Source organism: Oryx dammah, unplaced genomic scaffold, assembly GCF_014754425.2.
Source record: "Oryx dammah isolate SB20612 unplaced genomic scaffold, SCBI_Odam_1.1 HiC_scaffold_21, whole genome shotgun sequence".
Lineage (NCBI taxonomy): Eukaryota > Metazoa > Chordata > Mammalia > Artiodactyla > Bovidae > Oryx > Oryx dammah.
In genome coordinates, this window is record NW_024070205.1 from 50,021,329 (window position 1) to 50,040,931 (window position 19,603).

The 19,603-nt window shown below is 35.6% G+C and overlaps 1 protein-coding gene across 2 annotated transcripts in view; it reads right to left on the reverse strand.

Annotated features, from left to right (window-relative positions):
- The window catches only part of AHCTF1 (AT-hook containing transcription factor 1), an 88,413-nt gene that overhangs the window by 42,924 nt on the left and 25,886 nt on the right, over nt 1-19,603 (reverse strand). For both annotated transcript variants that reach the window (XM_040263622.1, XM_040263623.1), the window contains exons 5-17: nt 18,723-18,930; nt 16,876-16,992; nt 15,483-15,567; nt 14,000-14,150; nt 12,092-12,224; nt 11,820-12,001; nt 11,351-11,412; nt 10,390-10,518; nt 4,350-4,440; nt 3,199-3,288; nt 1,900-2,040; nt 1,135-1,239; nt 182-275 (exon numbers count right to left, since the gene is read on the reverse strand). In XM_040263622.1, coding sequence (XP_040119556.1) covers nt 182-275; nt 1,135-1,239; nt 1,900-2,040; nt 3,199-3,288; nt 4,350-4,440; nt 10,390-10,518; nt 11,351-11,412; nt 11,820-12,001; nt 12,092-12,224; nt 14,000-14,150; nt 15,483-15,567; nt 16,876-16,992; nt 18,723-18,930 — 1,588 coding nt within the window. The remainder of the gene's footprint in view (nt 1-181; nt 276-1,134; nt 1,240-1,899; nt 2,041-3,198; nt 3,289-4,349; nt 4,441-10,389; nt 10,519-11,350; nt 11,413-11,819; nt 12,002-12,091; nt 12,225-13,999; nt 14,151-15,482; nt 15,568-16,875; nt 16,993-18,722; nt 18,931-19,603) is intronic.

Genomic DNA, 19,603 nt, shown 5'->3' on the forward strand with positions numbered 1-19,603 from the left:
AGTAGGTCAAGGCAAACACTACAACTAAAATAGTTATGCTGGTAACAAATTCATATACTTTACTGAGAATTCCACCCCTTTAATCATTTCTTTATAACATAATGAATTCTACTCTGAGAAAGCTTTGATTCCTTATACAAGTAACTTCTAAATGGTTTTGAAGGCTCTGGATGCACTGTACCTTGATGAGCGCTCACACCTCTGCCGACGACTGGTGTAGTAACTCTGAATCACAGGGTAGTTGTAGCAGAACCTTGACAACTGCACGGCGTCATCTAGATGTTTCATAAGAGTTGGAAGAAAGCTAGTGATGTTTCCAAAACACTCCCCATAAACTTACATAGTTGATATTTTACTACAATTTTATGCTGTTCTTTAAGTTGCAGGCTTCTTAAAGTAATAAAAGAACACTGCACACCCCTTTATTAACAGACGCATAAATGAGAAAACTGAGTGTCTCAAGAAAGTCTTCTAACAACAGGATGCCAGTTAAAGACCCTGGAAAAACTATTTCAGAAAATTATTTTACTCCCTTAGGCACAAATGATAATCTAAAAGTAAGCAAATTCACTATGTGTTCAAGTAAAAATCTAAGAGAATTATGAAAGAATAAGATCAACAGTAAGTATGCACAGTGGCAGATACACTTCTAAGTCTGTGAATCCTGGAAATACAAGAAGTTGGAGGCTTTTGTTCTACACAAACGCAGTAAAAGTCAAATTCTCTAATTCCTGGTATTAGCATGAATTATTAGATAAAATGGGGTAAGTAATTGATGGCAAAAAGTATTGGTGAATAACCATATTAAAAGAACCTTGAAGAGAAAAAGATGGACAAATTAGATTTTAAACTCATACTTCTATGGATCTAAATTATAGCTGGTGATATCACTGAACTCATCTTCAGAAGCCATGTTTTGTCAAATGTTCTTTTTTTTTAACCCAACAAACATGCATGCAAACATGAGGCGTGGGTGAAGCACTGAAGGCACAAAGAGAATACAAGGAAAGAAGGCAAGAATAAAAGAAAACACAAGAGAGCGGCAGAAGAAAGGAAACCCCAACAACAGGACAACAAAATTATAAACATTTAAGAACGTTTCCATTAATATTTATGGATTAGGAAATATTTTACCTAAGCCCTCTGGTAAAAGGCCAGAATGAGAGAACCAAAGAACCACTTGTGCATACTGACAGATGAGTTGGGTAACCATGTACTTATTGCTTAAATCCGTAAGACCTGTGAAGAGTTGAAATCAGTTCTTTAGTTTTCAATTTATCAACCACAAATGAAAAATCAAGCCACTCTATAGTTTTCAAAAACAGTAACTACTTGGTGATTTTAAACAATATGCATGTATTTTTAAACAAATTTAGCTTGAACAAATAATCTCCAAACTGCTAAACTAACTCAATGACTAAAATAGACATTTTAAGTAAATATGCTTCCATATTAGCTATACTACCATTTAGCTAATTTCAATAATCAGATTTATACATTAAAACAAACTAGTACAGTATCATTAATACAGGCTGTTCAAACCAGGCCTTTATATGAAACTGGCTATTTTGTTTCAATGGAAAACCAGAGGAGAAAAATGATGAAGACCAACTCTATGCATAAAAACTTAAATATAATTTAAAAATCTGAAGTTCTACCACTAATATGCTGCCTTAACAATCCTTAAATCCTCAATTTCCCAACCTTTTTAAATCATGAACTCATGGTTCATCTAATAATATCCGTAGCTTTTCATTTGGAAAAAAAAAAAATCTAGCATTTGAGAAATAATGGCCTCTTTGCCCAGTAATCCATCTAATGCATAGGAAATGTATTCTGTCCCAAAGTCAAGAAGCAAAAGTCGATGAAACATTCATTTACGTAAGACAAGGAGCACACCTCTCTCAGTGATGTCGTGGGCCTCAGTTGCAAAACAGCTTAAGACTGTACTAAGATTGCTAAGAAGTAAATGGCACTGCTGGAGAGACTGTATAGTTTGTGGATCGATGAAACGACATGAACCATCAAATAAAGGTGTACCTTTCAGGAAAAAAAGACAAGATTAGTTTTGACACACTAAATCTTGACTTAATTAAAATAATAAATGCAAAATATCTCAAATTCCTTTAATCATAGAATTATTCTATACATTATCAGATTTAAAAAGACAAGCTTCAAATGACAAATATCCTCAAGGAATATAGAAAGGACAGTTACAAATTCTATTTTAAAAAAATGCAGAATGAGGTGAGCAGACAAAAGTGATAAAGATTCAACTTCAGATTCACTAGAAATCAGTACTATGTTACTGTGTGATTATTATTTTATAAGAACTCTTTCTTCCACCTCTAGTCTTTGAAAAAGTGAGACACTGAAATTAAGATCCAGAGACTTAATACAATATAACTGCATGCTTGCTATAACGTATTGTAGACTTAGCTGTCCTCTCATTTCAAGCTTAAGGCTGAGTTCACAAATGCATTTTTGGACACAATTTAGTGACTAAACAACAACAAAAACACTATACAGAACCCTATATCTTCCTATCAAATTTTGTAGGTTAAAAAAAATCCTCTGCTAAGAATAACTTTTTTTAAGGTTCAATTTGTTCACTCATCAAGACATAACAGTAATAACAAATGCACATATACTTCTAAATAAACTTAAAATTTACTTTCATGCACAGGGCAATCATATATTACCTTTAATATTTTTGCACTAGTTGGACATAATGGGTTTTTAATATTCACAGCATATTTTAAAACTCGAAGTGTAAAAAAGACTAATAAATAACTTGATATGACTCATGACATATTAGTAGAAGACAAGAGGTGATTTGAGTTTTTGCCCTACTATTCTGCTTCTTTATACTCTTAAGTATTTTAAATAGAAAATGAATAAAGCTCAGAGGTTAACTGGCATATTCTCTTTACTCCATCATCAGCATATCTTATAAATTAAATGCCTAAGATTAAAAGATATAATTCTGAAATTTGTTACTGTGAACATGCCTAACATGTTGCCAATTTAAACAATCTGCTGCAAAATCTTGATCAAAAAAATAATTTTTTCACTCTAATATAAAATGAAATAGTTTCTGGGACTTCTTCAAAGAGTCTGCAACTTCAAAATAATTAAAAATTTATTGTTATGTACTCAAAACATAAACAATATTAGTTTTTTTTATATAATACTTACATAGTCTGTCAAATTCCTCTTTTGTGAGAACCACTTTATTCCACGTCCATTCAAGAACAAACCGTAAATTAGCAGCAGAATTTGGTTGTTCTTATTTGTAAATATGGAAGGGGAAAATGAAGAATGGTTACTAATTACAAAAAAAAAAATAGAAACTTTTCAGTGAAGAAACCTGACAAAAACCACCCTAACCAAGTGAGCGACATTAACATCAACACTGATGGAGACAAACTGGTTGCATCTGTGCTCAAGGTATCACGTGAGGGAGCACATCCATTTACGTGATGCTGCTATGGAAAATGTAAAATCTAAATCTAATCATGAGGAAATATCAGCAAACACAACTTGAAAGGCAGGCTACAAAGTAATAGGCCCAGATTCTTTAAAAATGTCAATTTCTTCAAAGACAAATGTTTAAGAATTATACAATATTATGAGCGAGTAAAACAACATGAAAACTAAATATATATTCTGGATGGGATTCTGAATTCCCTCTCCCTAAAAATGTTACAAAGGACATTACTGGGGCAATTAGTGATGTTCCAACAGAATCTACAGATTAGATAATAGCATGTATCAATATTAATTTTCCTGATTTTTCTAACTCCAAAGTGTTAAGTGAATATCCTTGTTCTTAGAAGGAAACATATTGAAATATTTTGAGTAAAGCAGCATGATGCCTTCAACTTATCAAATGGTCAGAATCAAAACAACACGTGTGTGTGAAGTGTAATTGTAAACAGAGTAATACATACAGCTTGAATCCCCAGAGAACTTTTCTGAGTGAAAAAGAGTCAACTCTAAAAGGTTACATACTGTCGGATTCCGTTTACGGACACTTTTGAAATGAAAAAATTACAGAAACAGACAATAAATGAATGGGTGCTGGGCATCAGGAATGGGGTGGGGGCTAACGGTAGTAAGCATGGCTATCAAAGAGTAAGAAGAGAAGTCCTATATGTGATATAATACTAGAGATGGGCCACATCTTATCATTCATGGAGGATAAGGGTACACTGTGAATGCCTTATAATTGCATGTGAACCACAATCATCTCAAAATAAAGTTAACTTAACCACGCCCCACCAACAGTAAATTGACAATTTTAAAACTACAAAGCATTTTTCAATTGTTAAAAATCATAATCTTACCTTCTGTTATCCATCTTTTGATACACCCTGTCAAAAGTCCCAGAGAACTTGTCTGGATTGCTGCTGACAATATAGCTTCTAACTGTTCTTCCTAAACCATGTTTTAAAAAAAGAAAAGAAAGGATATGTGATTAGAGACAGAGGTATCAAATTCTAGCTCACAACACAAAATTTTAAAGGATTAAAAATCATTATGATTCTCCAGGATGGCTATACACAAAAAAACAACAAGCACTGGTGATGGTGTAGAAACTCCTCATACACTGCTAGTGGGAAAGTTAAAATGAGACAGCCACTTTGGAAAACAGTCTGGTAGTTTCTCAAAATCTTAACTATAAAGTGATCAATGACCCAGCAGTTTCACACTTAGGTATACACCCAAGAGAAGTGAAAAACAAACATCCACACAAAAACTGTATATGAAGCATTATTTCTAACAGCCAAATATGAAAACAATTGGCTGAAACTGAATGCCCTGAAACTGAAGAATGGATAAATAAAATGTGGTATATCATACAGTGGAATATTACACAGCCATAAAACGGGGTCAAGTTCTGATATGGGTACCAACATGGGTAACTCTTGAAAATATTGTTCTAAGTCAAAGAAGTCAGTCACAAAAGGCCATATATTATTTGATTCTATTTATATAAAATGTCAATGGCAACCCATTCCAGTATTCTTGCCTGGAGAATCTCATGGACAGAGGAGCCTAGCAGGCTTCAGTCCATGGGGTTGCAAAGAGTCAGACACAACTGAAGTGACTAACTCACACACACACAATATGTCTAGAGCAAATACATCTACAAAGACAGAGTAGATAGTGGTCACCAAAGACTGGAAGAAAGGAGGAAAAGAACTGACTGGTTTTGGGGTTTGGAGGGAGGTGATAAAAACATTCTGAAATTGAATGTCATGAGAGTTGCACAACTCTATACTAAAAACCACTGAACTGAATTATAAGAATTAAATCTCAACAAAGTTTTTTTTATACTTTATTTACACTTTAAGAATCTATGTAAATTTTATTCATTACAACAAATATTATTTTAAAAAGGAATCATAGGAATAAATAGATGAGTTAAACAGGAATAGAGAGAGCTATAATATGATAAAGATACTCCAAAACTATAGCATGATTCTAAATGGAGATTCAATAGAACAATTTACATTAAAATCAAGGACAAAACACGGATGTCTGGTAGTACCATTATTTTTCTATAATTTGTAGAGGTTCCACCAAATGGCATAAGAAAATAAAGTAATAAACCAGGGGGAGGGATGCAGAAAGCCTATATTTGCTGATGATTACATGCCTTGAAAATCTAAGAGATTCTAATCTAGCCAAGTATTAATAGCATCAAATGAATATACAAAACCCAACTCTTTCTGAATGAATATGAGGAAAATGGTCTACTCATAAAAAATACCATAAAACATTTAGCGATAAAAATAGAAACTCACTAGAAAATAACCATTAACTCTTATGACAGATGTAAAAATAAACCCTAAATAAATGGAAAGATACAAACGCCAACTCTCCCCCAAATTAACATGTGAATAAAATGCTCAAAAGTATTCCAACAGGAATACTGGATAAAACCATCTTATAATTAATAAAAAGAGTAAGTGCCAATGAATTTCCAAAAATTATAGATTAAAAAACCAGGCTGCATTTTCAAATATCAAAGCAATATATTAAAATGGTATACAAATAGATAACTAGATTTATGAGACAAGATAAAAACCCGGAAATAGAACCCAGTTGATACGGACATATAATATCAGATAAAGGTAATATTTCAGTAGCATGAGAAAAAGATATTTTGGGTCCTGTTTCATAAATGATATAACACAGCTAGACTAATTTATTTGACACACAGAAAATGAGTTAGAGCCTTAAAGAAACATTTAGGTGTTAAATTTTAAGCCTGAGTCAGAGCTATAAAATGCATTTGACTATAAAAACATTATTTTGAATGTGGTAAGAGATATCATGAAACAGTGAAGAGCAAACAAAAGGGGTACTATTTGTAAGATTTATGACAGGATAAATATCTACATATTTTATAAAGTTTCCATAAACAACCCAATTAGAGAAAAAGTAAAGCCTATCAATATGTAATTCACAGAAAAAACCCTGATAACAAATATATATATATATATATATATGCTATCATTTTTTTTATTGCATATGGCGGGATAAAGAGATACAGGAAAGTATACATATCAAAAAGTCCATATACCATACATACAACTAACAACTAATTACCAACTGGACACTGATGAAACTGGTCCAAGTCTAAATTGAGAATATTTCACAGAAGCCCTGTCTCCTCCTAGCTAATCAAAATAAATTTCCATTCACTCCTCCCATCCTCCATGGTAACCACTCTAACATTTTGAAGGAATCTCTTCCTCGCTTTTTTTCCTTCATCTCTACATATCCATTACTAACCAATTCAGCTCAATCTGGTCTATTTTAGGAATAAAGTTTTTTAAAAGATACATGAAAAAAGTCAACAAAATGCCAATTTTGCATGCCTCCACATATTTTAGTCTTTTTCTAAATTGAAATTATTCATGTTTTATCTATATAAGTGGAAAGAAACCAATGGTTGGATTACCAGATTCAAAATTAATCACAAAAAGATATTAAATGCTATTTGACTAACATGGCTGAATGGTTGAATTACAGCTAATTTTTTCTCACTTTTCCTTATTTATTTGTATTTGGCTATGGGGTTCCCCGTTGCTGCGTGGGTTTTTCCTCTAACTGCCACGAGTGGGGCTGCTCGCTGGTTGCGGTGCTTGGGCTTCTCGTTGCAGTGGCTTCTCGTTGCAGAGCACGGGCTCTAGGGTGCAGAGACCCGGGTAGTGTGGCACACGGGCTCCGCAGTTGCAGCTCCTGGGCTCTAGAGCACAGGCTTAGTTGCTCCGTGGCATGTGGGATCTTCCTGGGCCAGGGATCAAACACATGTCTCCTACATTGGCAGGTGGATTCTTATCCACTGCACCACCAGAGTAACCTCTCACTTTACTTTTCTTTTTAAAACTAGATATCATTGCATTTAACTAAGTTTCATGATATAGAATGATGAACACTAATACTAATTTGGAGTCTGTGGCAGGGAAGGATAATTTCCTGACCAAAGGGTCCTGTGAGCAAGGGCCACCAAGACAAAATTTACCTAAGGTTTTTTAATGAACCCAATTCAGAGCTCTGTTTATGTAGAAGACAGTTTATAATCTGTTATTGACTCACTTAACATATAAAAAGAACCATCAAACACTTAAGTATAGCCACCAGATCAAAAGGCTTCCCTGGCAGCTCAGATGGTAAATAATCTGCCTGCAATGCAAAAGATGCACGTTCAGACCCTGGGTTAGGAAGGTCCCCTGGAGTAGGAAATGGCCACGCACTCCAATACCCTTGTCTGGAGAATCCCATGGGCAGAGGAGCCTGGTGGGCTATAGTCCATAGGGTCGCAGAGAATCAGATATGACTGAGCAACTAAATAACAACCTGATCAAAAAGACTAAACTAATAAAAAATAACTCCAGATAAAACAGGCATAATACAGGGAACTAAATAAAACCTGAAACATAGAGCTAGAAGAAATTTCATCCATAAAATAGAACAGAATACTATCAAAAAAGAATGATCAAAGAGTAAGAGCATGTAGAAATTTTAGAATGGGGCTAAATTTTTTAAATCTAAAGAAAAAGAAAATTAGATGAAAACATCTCCCAGAAAGCAAAATCAGAGACAAACGAGACACAGTTGGAAAGCAAAGATAAGCTAACATAAGACCAACTAAGGATAGTGAATATTTGTCTAAAGGGGTTCTACAAAGAGCAAAACCAAACTGAAATGTTGATATCCAGTCAGTTCCTCATCAACTGCAGATAGAAAACATTTGGGGGTGGGGGAGATTACAGAAAGTTCCAAAAAAACAAAACTTGAATTTGAGGTGTGCCAGCAACTACTGACATGCCATGTATGTTGTATTAAGTACTTTCTTTAATCTGGAGATGATTTAAAGTACACAGGTGGGTGTGCACAGGTTATATGCAAATACCATGCCTTATTATATAAGTTAATTGCTGCTGCTGCTGAATCACTTCAGTCATGTCCGACTCTGTGCGACCCCGCAGACGACAGCCCACCAGGCTCCCCGGTCCCTGGGATTCTCCAGGCAAGAACACTGGAGTGGGTTGCCATTTCCTTCTCCAATGCATGAAAGTGAAAAGGGAAAGTGAGGTTGCTCAGTCGTGTCCAACCCTCAGCGACCCCATGGACTGCAGCCTACCAGGCTCCTCCGTCCACGGGATTTTCCAGGCAAGAGTATTAGAGTGGGGGCGCCATTGCCTTCTCTGATAAATTAATTGAGCATCCTTCAATTTTGGTATCTATGGGCGTCCAGGAAACCAATTCCTCATGGGTACTGAGGGTTGACGGAACATGACTACATGGTCAATATTTGCTCAGTACAGTAATACAAAAGGGAGGAGGGAAGAAAGGAAAAAAAAAAATCCCGATAATAGATTGACTATTTCTCTTATTTTCATGACATTAGGTATTAGAGTCCAACTGCAGGTGTTAAACCGTCAGCAGCAATATTCACAATTCATCTGATAGTTAAAAGGCTCCTTCCCTAACAATTCATTACACTACATATCTGCAATTATTTAAATAACTTAATTCAAACATTATTTGAGGGGAAAGAGTTATTAAAACATTTTCTCTTTCTCCAAGGAAAAATCACCCAGGGTTTGTTTACTTTCAGCAAATACCAATTTAAAATGTTGAATTATAAGTTGTCACTAGACAACACTGTTTAAAAATGTCTCCTGACTGGTAAAATGTATTGTGACTCTAAAACCTGTGTGGATTTTACAATATTTTTATTTATGTATCCACTGGGAAATTACGCTTGGCTTCCATGACTAAGTCTGACTTCTGTAACTCTCTTGTGTTTTGCAGAAACCTGCAATCTTCACTAATAGGCTTTCATAAGAGCAGTTTTTATAGAGCAGTGGTTCTCAAACCATCAGAAATCACATCAAGGGCTTATTAAAACTATGACTTCTACTCATGACATGCCTGATGCATCCATGATGTTTCCTAGCCTATAGTTCAGTCTCGCTCAGTCATGTCCAACTCTTTGCAACCCCATGGACTCAAAGCACGCCAGGCTTCCCTGTCCATCACCAACTCCCAGAGCTTGCTCAAACTCAAGTCCATGGAGTTGGTGATGCCATCCAACCATCTCATCCTCCGTCGTCCCCTTCTCCTCCCACCTTCAATCTTTCCCAGCATCAGAATCTTTTCTAATGAGTCAGTTCTTCCCATCAGGTGGCCAAAGTATTAGAGCTTTAGCTTCAGCATCAGTTCTTCTAATGAATATTCAGGACTGATTTCCTTTAGGATGGTCTGGTTGGATCTCCTTGCAGTTCAAGGGACTCTTAAGAGTCTTTTCCAACACCACAGTTCAAAAGCATCAATTCTTCAGTGCTCAGCTTTCTTTATAGTCCAACTCTCACATCCATACATGACTACTGGAAAAACCATAGCTTTGATTAGATGGACCTTTGTCAGTAAAATAATGTCTTTGCTTTTTAAAGTGCTGTCTACACTGGTCATAGCTTTTCTTCCAAGGAGCAAGAGCCTTTTAAATTCATGGCTGTAGTCACCATCTGCAGTGATTTTGGAGCCCGAGGAAATAAAGGCTCTCACTGTTTTGTTTCCCCATCTATTTGCCATGAAGTGATGGGACCAGATGCCATGATCTTCGTTTTTTGAATGTTGAGTTTTAAGTCAGCTTTTTTTTCACTAGCCTATAGACCTGGTGTCAAGTTATACCTATGGGATCCTGCAGGTATGAATTTTAAGCCAAATCCAAGAACCACAGCTACTGACATGCAAAGCTGGCATTACACTACTTAACTTTTTAAGAAATTATCTAATAGATTTTTGTTGTAATAGAAAGCTAATGACATGATCCAAAAGAAACAACAAGAGTTTAAAATCTCTCACCTGACTTAAACTGGAAGGCTGAATATCAACAAGTCTTGGTGAGAGAAGGCCAGCCACAAGACATCGATTATAACCATCAGGAATGACTTCATTGAGAGATGGTCCTGATTTCTTTAAAAAAGTCAAAGTCTATAACAGATTGATTAATAAGATATCAGTCACTAATCAACTAAATAATCAAATTTAAGAATGACTAATAAACCCATTACCCTACTTTACACTTAATGGTATGAAGAAAACTAAAAGGCCCTGAATGAAAATTGTGGAAGACTACATTTCTGTACTTCTTGCAAGGAAAAGAGCTTATAGGTTCTTGAAGTAACCAATGTTTGTCGGTCACAAATACTACTACTGATAATGGTATTTTAAACTGCTTATATATAAGGTAACCCTGTTATCTTCTATAAAGCTGACAGACTTGGTAACAGATCTTAACAAACTTAATACACACAAAAGAAAATGTATGCAGTTTATTTTTCTTGGTCTAATGTGAAAGAGATCTGATATGAAGTATAAATATGACATTCATCCATATCTAGCTGATTATCATTTTAAGGATATGCCACTTCATGTTTTCCTGGAAAAGTATTTTCAACATAGAGCCTTAATCCACTCTGAGCCGGTCACTGTGCCACTGTGCTAGGAACCTTTTTTGCATTACTTCATTTACCCATAAGCTTTTTAAGAAGGAAGAGAATTAAGATGGACTAAAGTAAGGTATTGACTTACTTTTGCTTGGGGTTCAGGAGCTAACATCCATATAAAGCTTCTATAAATACCCTAATACCTCTTCCTAGAAGGTTGCCGTCAGTAATCGATGCTACTAGCTGCTATCTCATATACCTAGCAGAAGCTACCTTTTAAGATGAAAGAATAGTTTATATAAATAACACTAAAGTTTAAATCCATGGTCTGACTTCAGCTCAAGAAGAAACACTCTGTCCAAATTGTTATTTCTTACCTCCTTCTGAAAGCCAGTACAAGTTATATGAACAACTCCTGAGTTTAACAAACAAGTGGCATCTAAAAAAGAAGAAAAAAAGATTTAAAAATATCCACTTACATGTTATATTTGGGATGCTATTAGTACAACAAAATTTATCCTAAGAACAGATTACTAGGCAAGGCATGGTATTACTACATACAATAAATTTTAAAATAATTTGTCCCTGTATTTCTATCCTAACAAGACACCAAACCTTATCACAAGTTCACTTAATATGAAATAGTTAATGTTTTACAGCAAATTCAAATATTGATCATTTTTCTATTTAAATTTCTATTTAAATTTCTCATGTACATATATCAAGTTAACATCGTAACTTATCCATACATGTTAACTAATAATAATGAGAAATGAACGATAATACACTACACACATACTCTTACATGTTATTTTTCTCAAAAAGTAATGTTAAATAAATACATACCAAAATTGTAAGTACTTGGGTTAAAAAACTGCTCAGGAGGTGGATATGAGGGAGGAACTCCTCGAGTTAAACTTCTCTCATGTACTAATATATCCAAGATGTAATGTGGAGAAGTCCTACTTACAACAGCATCCAGTGACCACAATGCAAAATAAGAGCAATTATGCAGATATTCTCCCGATCTAAAAGAAATTTTATACAATTATTAAGTCAATAAACTACTACACATAAAAATTCCTATAAATATAAATACATACATAGAGAAATCATACCTTAACGAATCTGGCATTTGTGCATGGTACCAACGATTTATGTCGAAAAGCCCCAAATATATAGAAGGCTTTCCCTGTCCATATATATTCACCTGCCAGGTAAAGACTGAAACACTGGTGTCAGGAGACAGAGCTAAAAGAGATAATTTTTAAAAACAGAACAAATGATCTCAAAATAAATAAAGCAAATATAATTAGGAAGATTTTCCCATAAATTAAGACATTTAACTCATATCTGATTTGTTAAAACATATTTCTATCATTTATTGTGTAACAAGAGGTTCATTCACTTCTATCTTGACTGTTTCTCTATTTCAAGAAGACCTTATTAAAATGTATTCATCTGAAAAACAGTAACTTTGGCTTGTCTTCAGTTAACAGTTTGGGAACTTCAAGATGCTCTAAGGAGAAAGTAGAAAATGATTTGAATGAAAGTTCTCCCACAAATAAATCATTGCTAGTACCAGAGACTATGTGTGTGTGTGTGCACACAGACGTGTGCAAGCTCAGTCATGTCTGACTCTTGAAACCACGTGGACTGTAGCCTGCCAGGCTCCTCTGTCCATGGGATTTCCCAGGCAAGAATACTGGAATGAGTTGCCATTTCCTCCTCCAGGGGATCGTCCCGACCCACATCTCTTGCTTTGGCAGGGGGATTCTTTACCTCTGAGTCACCCAGGAAGCCCAGAGAATATCAATACTTAAAATGGATGCCTTTGGGCTTTAGGGCTTAATTCTGTAGAAGAATTCTAGCTGAGAAGGATTGATCCAGCTATATGCTAAGGCAGTGGTGGTAGGGGAGAGAGACAGGTACCCAAATGGTATGTGAAATGGAAAGACAGGAACAAAGATGAGAGACCAATAGAAGGAAAAAGGGAAGTAAAAATCCAAGACATAACTAATAGGAAATATAAAAAAGAGATGAGTGGGGAGTAAGAGACAGAGTTACATAAATTCTGTTTTGACATGTTTAGTTGGATATGAAAAATGGGGACAAGGACAGAGGAAATCTCTAGGATGAAAAAGCTATACATGAGAATAAATCCCAATAGGAACAAGCTAAACCAAGGCCCCACTAAGCATTCCCAGAACTGAATAAACCTATCATGTTGTCCCATTCAATTCTTAACAAACACCCTTTGCAGAAGGTATAAATGTATTATTTCACTCACAGATAAGGAAACAAAGGCTTAGTCACAAATGTTAATTTGTGAAAGGACTTCCCTGGTGGCTCAGATGGCAAAGTGTCTGCCTACAATGCGGGAGACCCGAGTTTGATCCCTGTGTTGGGAAGATTCCCTGGACAAGGCAATGGCAACCCACTCTAGTAGTCCGGCCTGGAAAATCTCATGGATGGAGGAGCCTGGTAGGTTACAGTCCATGGGGTAAGAGTCGACACGACTGAGAGACTTCACTTTCACAACTAGTGACAGATCTGGGATTTGAATCCATGTTGGATTCTAAAATCTATGCCATTATCATTCTGTCAAAATATTTACCAGGAAGAAGGGATGACACTAGAGGAAACAAAAAATTCAAGACAACAAAACATGTTTGCTGTATATGTCTCACAAAATACAGAAGTAAACATTATTCAGAGACTACTCATACTAGTCACAACTAGAGACCTCTTTGTGTGTGTCTGTTTTGAGAGCCGGATCAAAATAAAGAGGTTGCTCATTTCCTTAATCTATTCAATTCTTGAGTTCTACACATCACGATCTGGAGAAAAAGAAATACCTCGGATCTCACACAGTCCTAAATAAATCCCACAATTAGTATTCCTACTTAACTCCAGATTGCCAGGAGTACAAACTCTAGAAACCAATACCTGTCATATATCTTAAATCAAGACAAATCTTAAATCAAGCATTAACAAGATATATAATAAAAGTGCTTTAAACCAACCTTCATTCATGCTTTCCTCCCTGTCACCATGAGATCGAAATTTCTCTATACTCTGGCATCCCAAAAGTTTGGTATTACCAGTCTGTCCCCTCAAAGGAAACATGCCACCTGTGAGGTCCAGTGTGTATCTTTCTTCACAGTACTCCAACCCCTGAAATATAAAATGTACACCAATCTATGTCTTAATAGGATTCTAAGAAAAAGTTAGTTATTCTAAAATTAAATGTTCAAGAATTTCCACACAATATAAAGAAAACAAAAAAGTAAAGACTGAAGAGAACCAATTACTGAAGAAAGCTTTAAAATTTACACATGGGATAAAACACAAATAATAAGGCTAATTTTGTTTCTCAAAAATAATTATCAATAAATCTTCTAAAGCTGTTATCAAATACAGGAAACTTCATGCATTACTGGTTGGGGTATAAATTGGACCTAAGCAATGAAATTACAAACACATATTCTCTAAAGCAGCAAACCTACTTCTTTGTTTTCACTGAAGTTCTTGCTCTAGTTCTTAAATTTTTATTCACTGATCCCTGTAAGAATCTGACAAAAGCTATGAAATTTTCTCTAGAAGAATGCATAGTTTTCCCTTGTTCTCCATGAAGAACTGGTTCCGGGACCTTCTTCCAATATCAAAATCTGTGGATGCTCAAGTCTCTTACATAAAATGGTGTAATACTTGGATATAACCTATACACATCCTCCTATATACTTTGAATCACTTCTAGATCACTTATTAATACCCAATACAATGTGAATGCCATATAAATAGTTGCTGTGGCACAGCAAATTCAAGTTCTGTGTTCTGGAACCTTCTGGAATTCCTCCCCTTCATATTTCTGATCCAAGATTGCCTGAATCCACAGATGTGGAACTGGAGAGGTGGAGGAGGGGGGCTCGGGGATGACAAGAACACTGTGATCATAAAAATACCACACAAAATTGAAGGGCTTTATGAATTCCCTAAAACCCAATCACACACCCTCAAGTACGAGGTTAAAAAGCCTGTTCTAGAGAAAGTATTGTGACAGCTCACCAAATATGGTTATTTGGTTATTAACAGCACTTCACTACTTCTCAAGAATTCAGCCAGAAAAACAGTCACTTAAAATGCTAGATGCATTTATCCTCTCTTACAAGTGTAAGCGACCAGACTATAAAGTCTACCCTATGGCTTACTGCCTGTTATATTAGAGCAACAAAGGAGTTATTTTTCCTGGCTACCAACTAGGCCATAAGCTTGAGTCTTGTCTAATCTCCTCATTCTAGAGAAAAATTATACCTGAAGATTTTAAGATTGCCACCTTGGTAAAATACCAGAGTCTTGATCCCTAAATCTAATACTTTTTACATTATATTATGAAGACAGTATTAACTTGAATAGAAGAAAAGATTGTAATATCTCGATAGCTTAAAACAAAGACTTAAAATAGGTAAATAAACAAAACTGATACTATCAACCGGTATCACCATTTACCTCATATAAGATTTGTCCTGAAGCCAAACACTTCCTGTCACCAAAGGCCAGCTGAAGCAGATGTAAACTCAAAACATCCCCTTCACTGAAAGAAAGAGAAATTAGCTGAGGAGAAATACTAAATACCATATTAATGCATTAAGTACCTCTTATTGCTCAAATAAATTTAATTTGCATACAATATTGAGTGCATGTGACAAAAGTGAGGTTACTATAAAGAATTTAGTTTTACTTGGTTGTTTTCACAAAATGTAGTCCTTTGAAATAATAGCTGATTTAATTTTTATTGATTCTAATTAACTTAAGCTTATGTTACTTGCATATTTTAGGTGACATCTTATATGACTGAGACTATAACGCTACTCAAAATTCATTCTTTCTCCCTTTCTTCAATAGGTGTGCTTTAGTTAGACAGTATTGGAAGAAAAAATAAATGGGATACAAAAATTGTTGAAATAAATGTCCTTTCTTATTCACCACATGGAGTCTTCACAAGGCACATTACTCAAGCTGCTGCCAGCCCACATCACACTTGGATGGAAATATGGACCTAATGAGGACTATTCCAATAGCTGTCTCTATATTTTTATTTCGATTTTCCTCCACGATTGACAGAAGTGACAAATCAATTAATTCTTCCTTCACTGATGTACTAAAGCTTAAGATAAAACCTCAAAGTGAGGAACTCTAACACAAAAACCTAAGTTGACAAATTTCAGGTATCTAGAATTTAAAGCAGAACAGCCTTGGGAAGAGAATGTACTGGGAACACCAAAGACAGCACTAAACATCAATGAAAAATAAGAGAAAATCAATACTTACACTGTTCCAGCACTGGAAATGAATGAGCTTAACCAATTGGAAATTAAACTGAAAGGAAAGATTTCTCAAAAGCTACACTGAGATAAAATTAAAACTCATGAAAGAGAAGGCAAAATTAACCAAATTAACCTTAGAAATATACTGCAAAAGGCAAGTACAACAGAAGAACTAGAGAGCAAAGTAGGGATACATAAAAATGAGAGGCATATACAATAAAGAGAAAAAAGGAATGAGATTATAAAAGAGGAAAAATGTTCTTATGAGAGAACACAGAAGACCATAAAAATTGTCTGAGGAACGAGAAGTTGCCTACTAATGTGTTATCAGCTTACTCTCTGAAATATACAGTACATCCAAACAAATCAAGCAAACACAATTTCTTCTTACTGATATCTCAGACTTACTCAAACATATAGGACCTTTTAAAGTCATTTCAATGGCAACTTACTAATTCACTGAATTATGCGGCTCTCATTAAAAAGAGGCAATATAGCACAAAGCTTTGCAAAAGAAATTAACTGCTATGCCATTCTTGACAAACATTATTAAAAACCACATATATCACATTTACCTATCTTGTGTAGACTGAACAGCCCAGAGGTAACAGCAATTACGAGGATCATTTTCAGGTTCTTGAAAAGTGACAGCATATACAGGAACTCTTCCACCTTCCAACTGTGTGTAGTATCTATAACAGGCACAAAAATCAGTACACTTCATACCTCTAAGTTACAATTTCATGAAAAAGGAAGATGATGCCTCATGTAAGAACTTGAGTTACTGCTCTTACAATCATCTTATCTTCAAAAACACACAGGGTACAAGATATCAAGAAAATGAGCATGGCACCCCGTTTCCCAGGTAGAACTGGGAAGGGTTAGAATCACTAAAGCACGAACTATCCCTTCCAGTCACATAAATGTATGCCACTACGTACTGTTCCCCAATAAAAGGAACTCTACAAAGAGATGAGACACCACCACAGCACTTCAGCTGGGCCAGTTTCCCATCACTACAACAGAGTGAGTTAGAATCTGAAGATGCCTCACAAATCCCTTGAAAAAGCATAATCAGTGAAGAGAAGATAGTGTGCAAGAAAATCCTTTAGAAGCCAGGTTCTCCAGGCACTCCTTTGTGAGCAATTCAAAGGCAAGAGCTGATAAAAGGGAAGACAGTGAAGATGGAATTCCCATAGGGAGCTACTAGGCCACGGCCCTGTCACTTCATCACAGGCACTGTGCAGAAAAACTGAGTGTGAGGAAGTGCAAGGACAGTCAGTGTTTACTTGAGGGGCTACTGACACCTCAGTATCATCAAAGAACCAAAGGTTAAAAAAAAAAATAGGTCTAGTATATATACATTGTTATTTTCCATCTCTCTCTTTCTCCATCACTTCAGACTGTGCAAACATTTATAATCAATCAAACACTGTCAAGTAGGTACCAATTTGTTGGTGAGACAAACTGAGCAGAAAGTTTGGAAAGGTGACTATTTTGTTGACTCATTTGAAAGACAAGTTACTCAAGAAAATATTCCAATATTACTTGGAAGAAAAAGGAAGAAATATTAAATTGACAACTTAAAGGACAAATAGGTATCTAGTTAACTCAGCAGAGATATGATTTAAAACCTATAGTGGCTTACCTCCCTTAATAAAGGGAGGTACTTCAATAATTCAATAAATAAAGGTAAATTAATAAAATGGATTACTCAGCAATTTTAATGTAGAGCTAATTAAAAAGTATCAATACAATTATATTTGGGGGAAGTTTTTGACAGCATAAAAATTTTAAACACAGAATTTTGTAATTTTCTTAAAAAGTCTACTTTTTTCTGTCAACTAAGAACTACTAACTACCTTACACATACGGTTATGCAGAAAAGTACTTCTGAAAGAATTCATACCAGATATCTTAGTAGTGTCAAAGTTTACTATCAAACTGAACTCCACAATGACTAAAATGCCAGGTTTGGGGGCGTTTTTTTGCTGTGCCGTGCAGCTTACAGGATCTTGGTTCCCTAAACAGGGATTGAATCTGTGCTATGGCAGTTAAAGTGTAGAGTCCAAACCACTGGACTAGCAGGAAATTCAGCAAAATTCCTTTTAAATACATTGACTCAACTTAAATTGATGTGTGAGAAGGAAATGGCAACCCACTCCAGTATTCTTGCCTGGAGAATCCCATGGACAGAGGAACCCTGCAGGCTGCAGTCCATGGCATCGCAAGAGTCGGATACGACTGAGTGACTTTGACTAAGTCACTCCTTTTTATACTAAGTCATGTTTTCATGTAATGGAAACATGCATTCAATCCTTAGTCTACCCTATCTTTTCCTGTTTATGCTAATCTTTAAATATTAGTAACTGAGTATATTCAGAAAGAAATTACTAATAAATAATTTAAAAGCTGTCCTTACTCTTTTTTCATGCTTTTCATGTTCCAAAGTGCTAGATAGCCATCAGAAAAACCTATAGCAAGCTGGTTTGTCCGGTTTATGTAACTAAGGGTTGAAACGGCTGTTCCCGATGGGCTGACTAACTGAAAACACAGATGGCGTCCTTCTCGCATCACATTCTCTCTGATGTGCGGTACTTCAGCTGGGATGCCAGTTACAACTTCAAGGTCTAAAAAATAAAGAGGACGAGTAAGATTAACAAACTATAAACAGCATAAAACCAAGTATGTCACCCATTATTCAATCGGCAGCTGAAAACTACTGGGGTCAATTAAAATAAGATTAGTGATAACAGAGCATACTGACTATATGAACTAGCCACCTTTATTTTAAATGTTACAATTTTCAAAACACATTTAATTGTGTAATATCTTTAAAATCTCACAGTACATATCAAATGTTACCCATTTTAACAGAATTAATTTTCTCGAGGTTTCCGTGGTGGCTCAGTGGTAAAGAATCCGCCTGCCAATGCAGGAGAGAGAAACGAGTTCCATCCCTGATCTGGGAAGATTCCCTCAGGCTGTGGGGTAACGATGCGCCACAACTACTGAGCCTGTGCTCCACAGTTACTGAAGCCTGAGAGCCCTAGAGTCCATGCTCAGCAACAAAAGACGCACTGCAATGAGAAGCCTGTGCATCGCTGCAACTAGAGAAAGCCTGCGCCCAGCAACAAAGACCCAGCACAGCCAAAAACAAATAAGTAAATAAGAAATTAACTTCCTTAACAATCATAAATAAAGCTGATGGTTTCTTTATTCAAATTTAGGAGTAACAACCTAACTATTCCCCTCGGAGAATGGCTGATTCCAAGTCAGAAACAGAAAGTATTTAAGATGAGC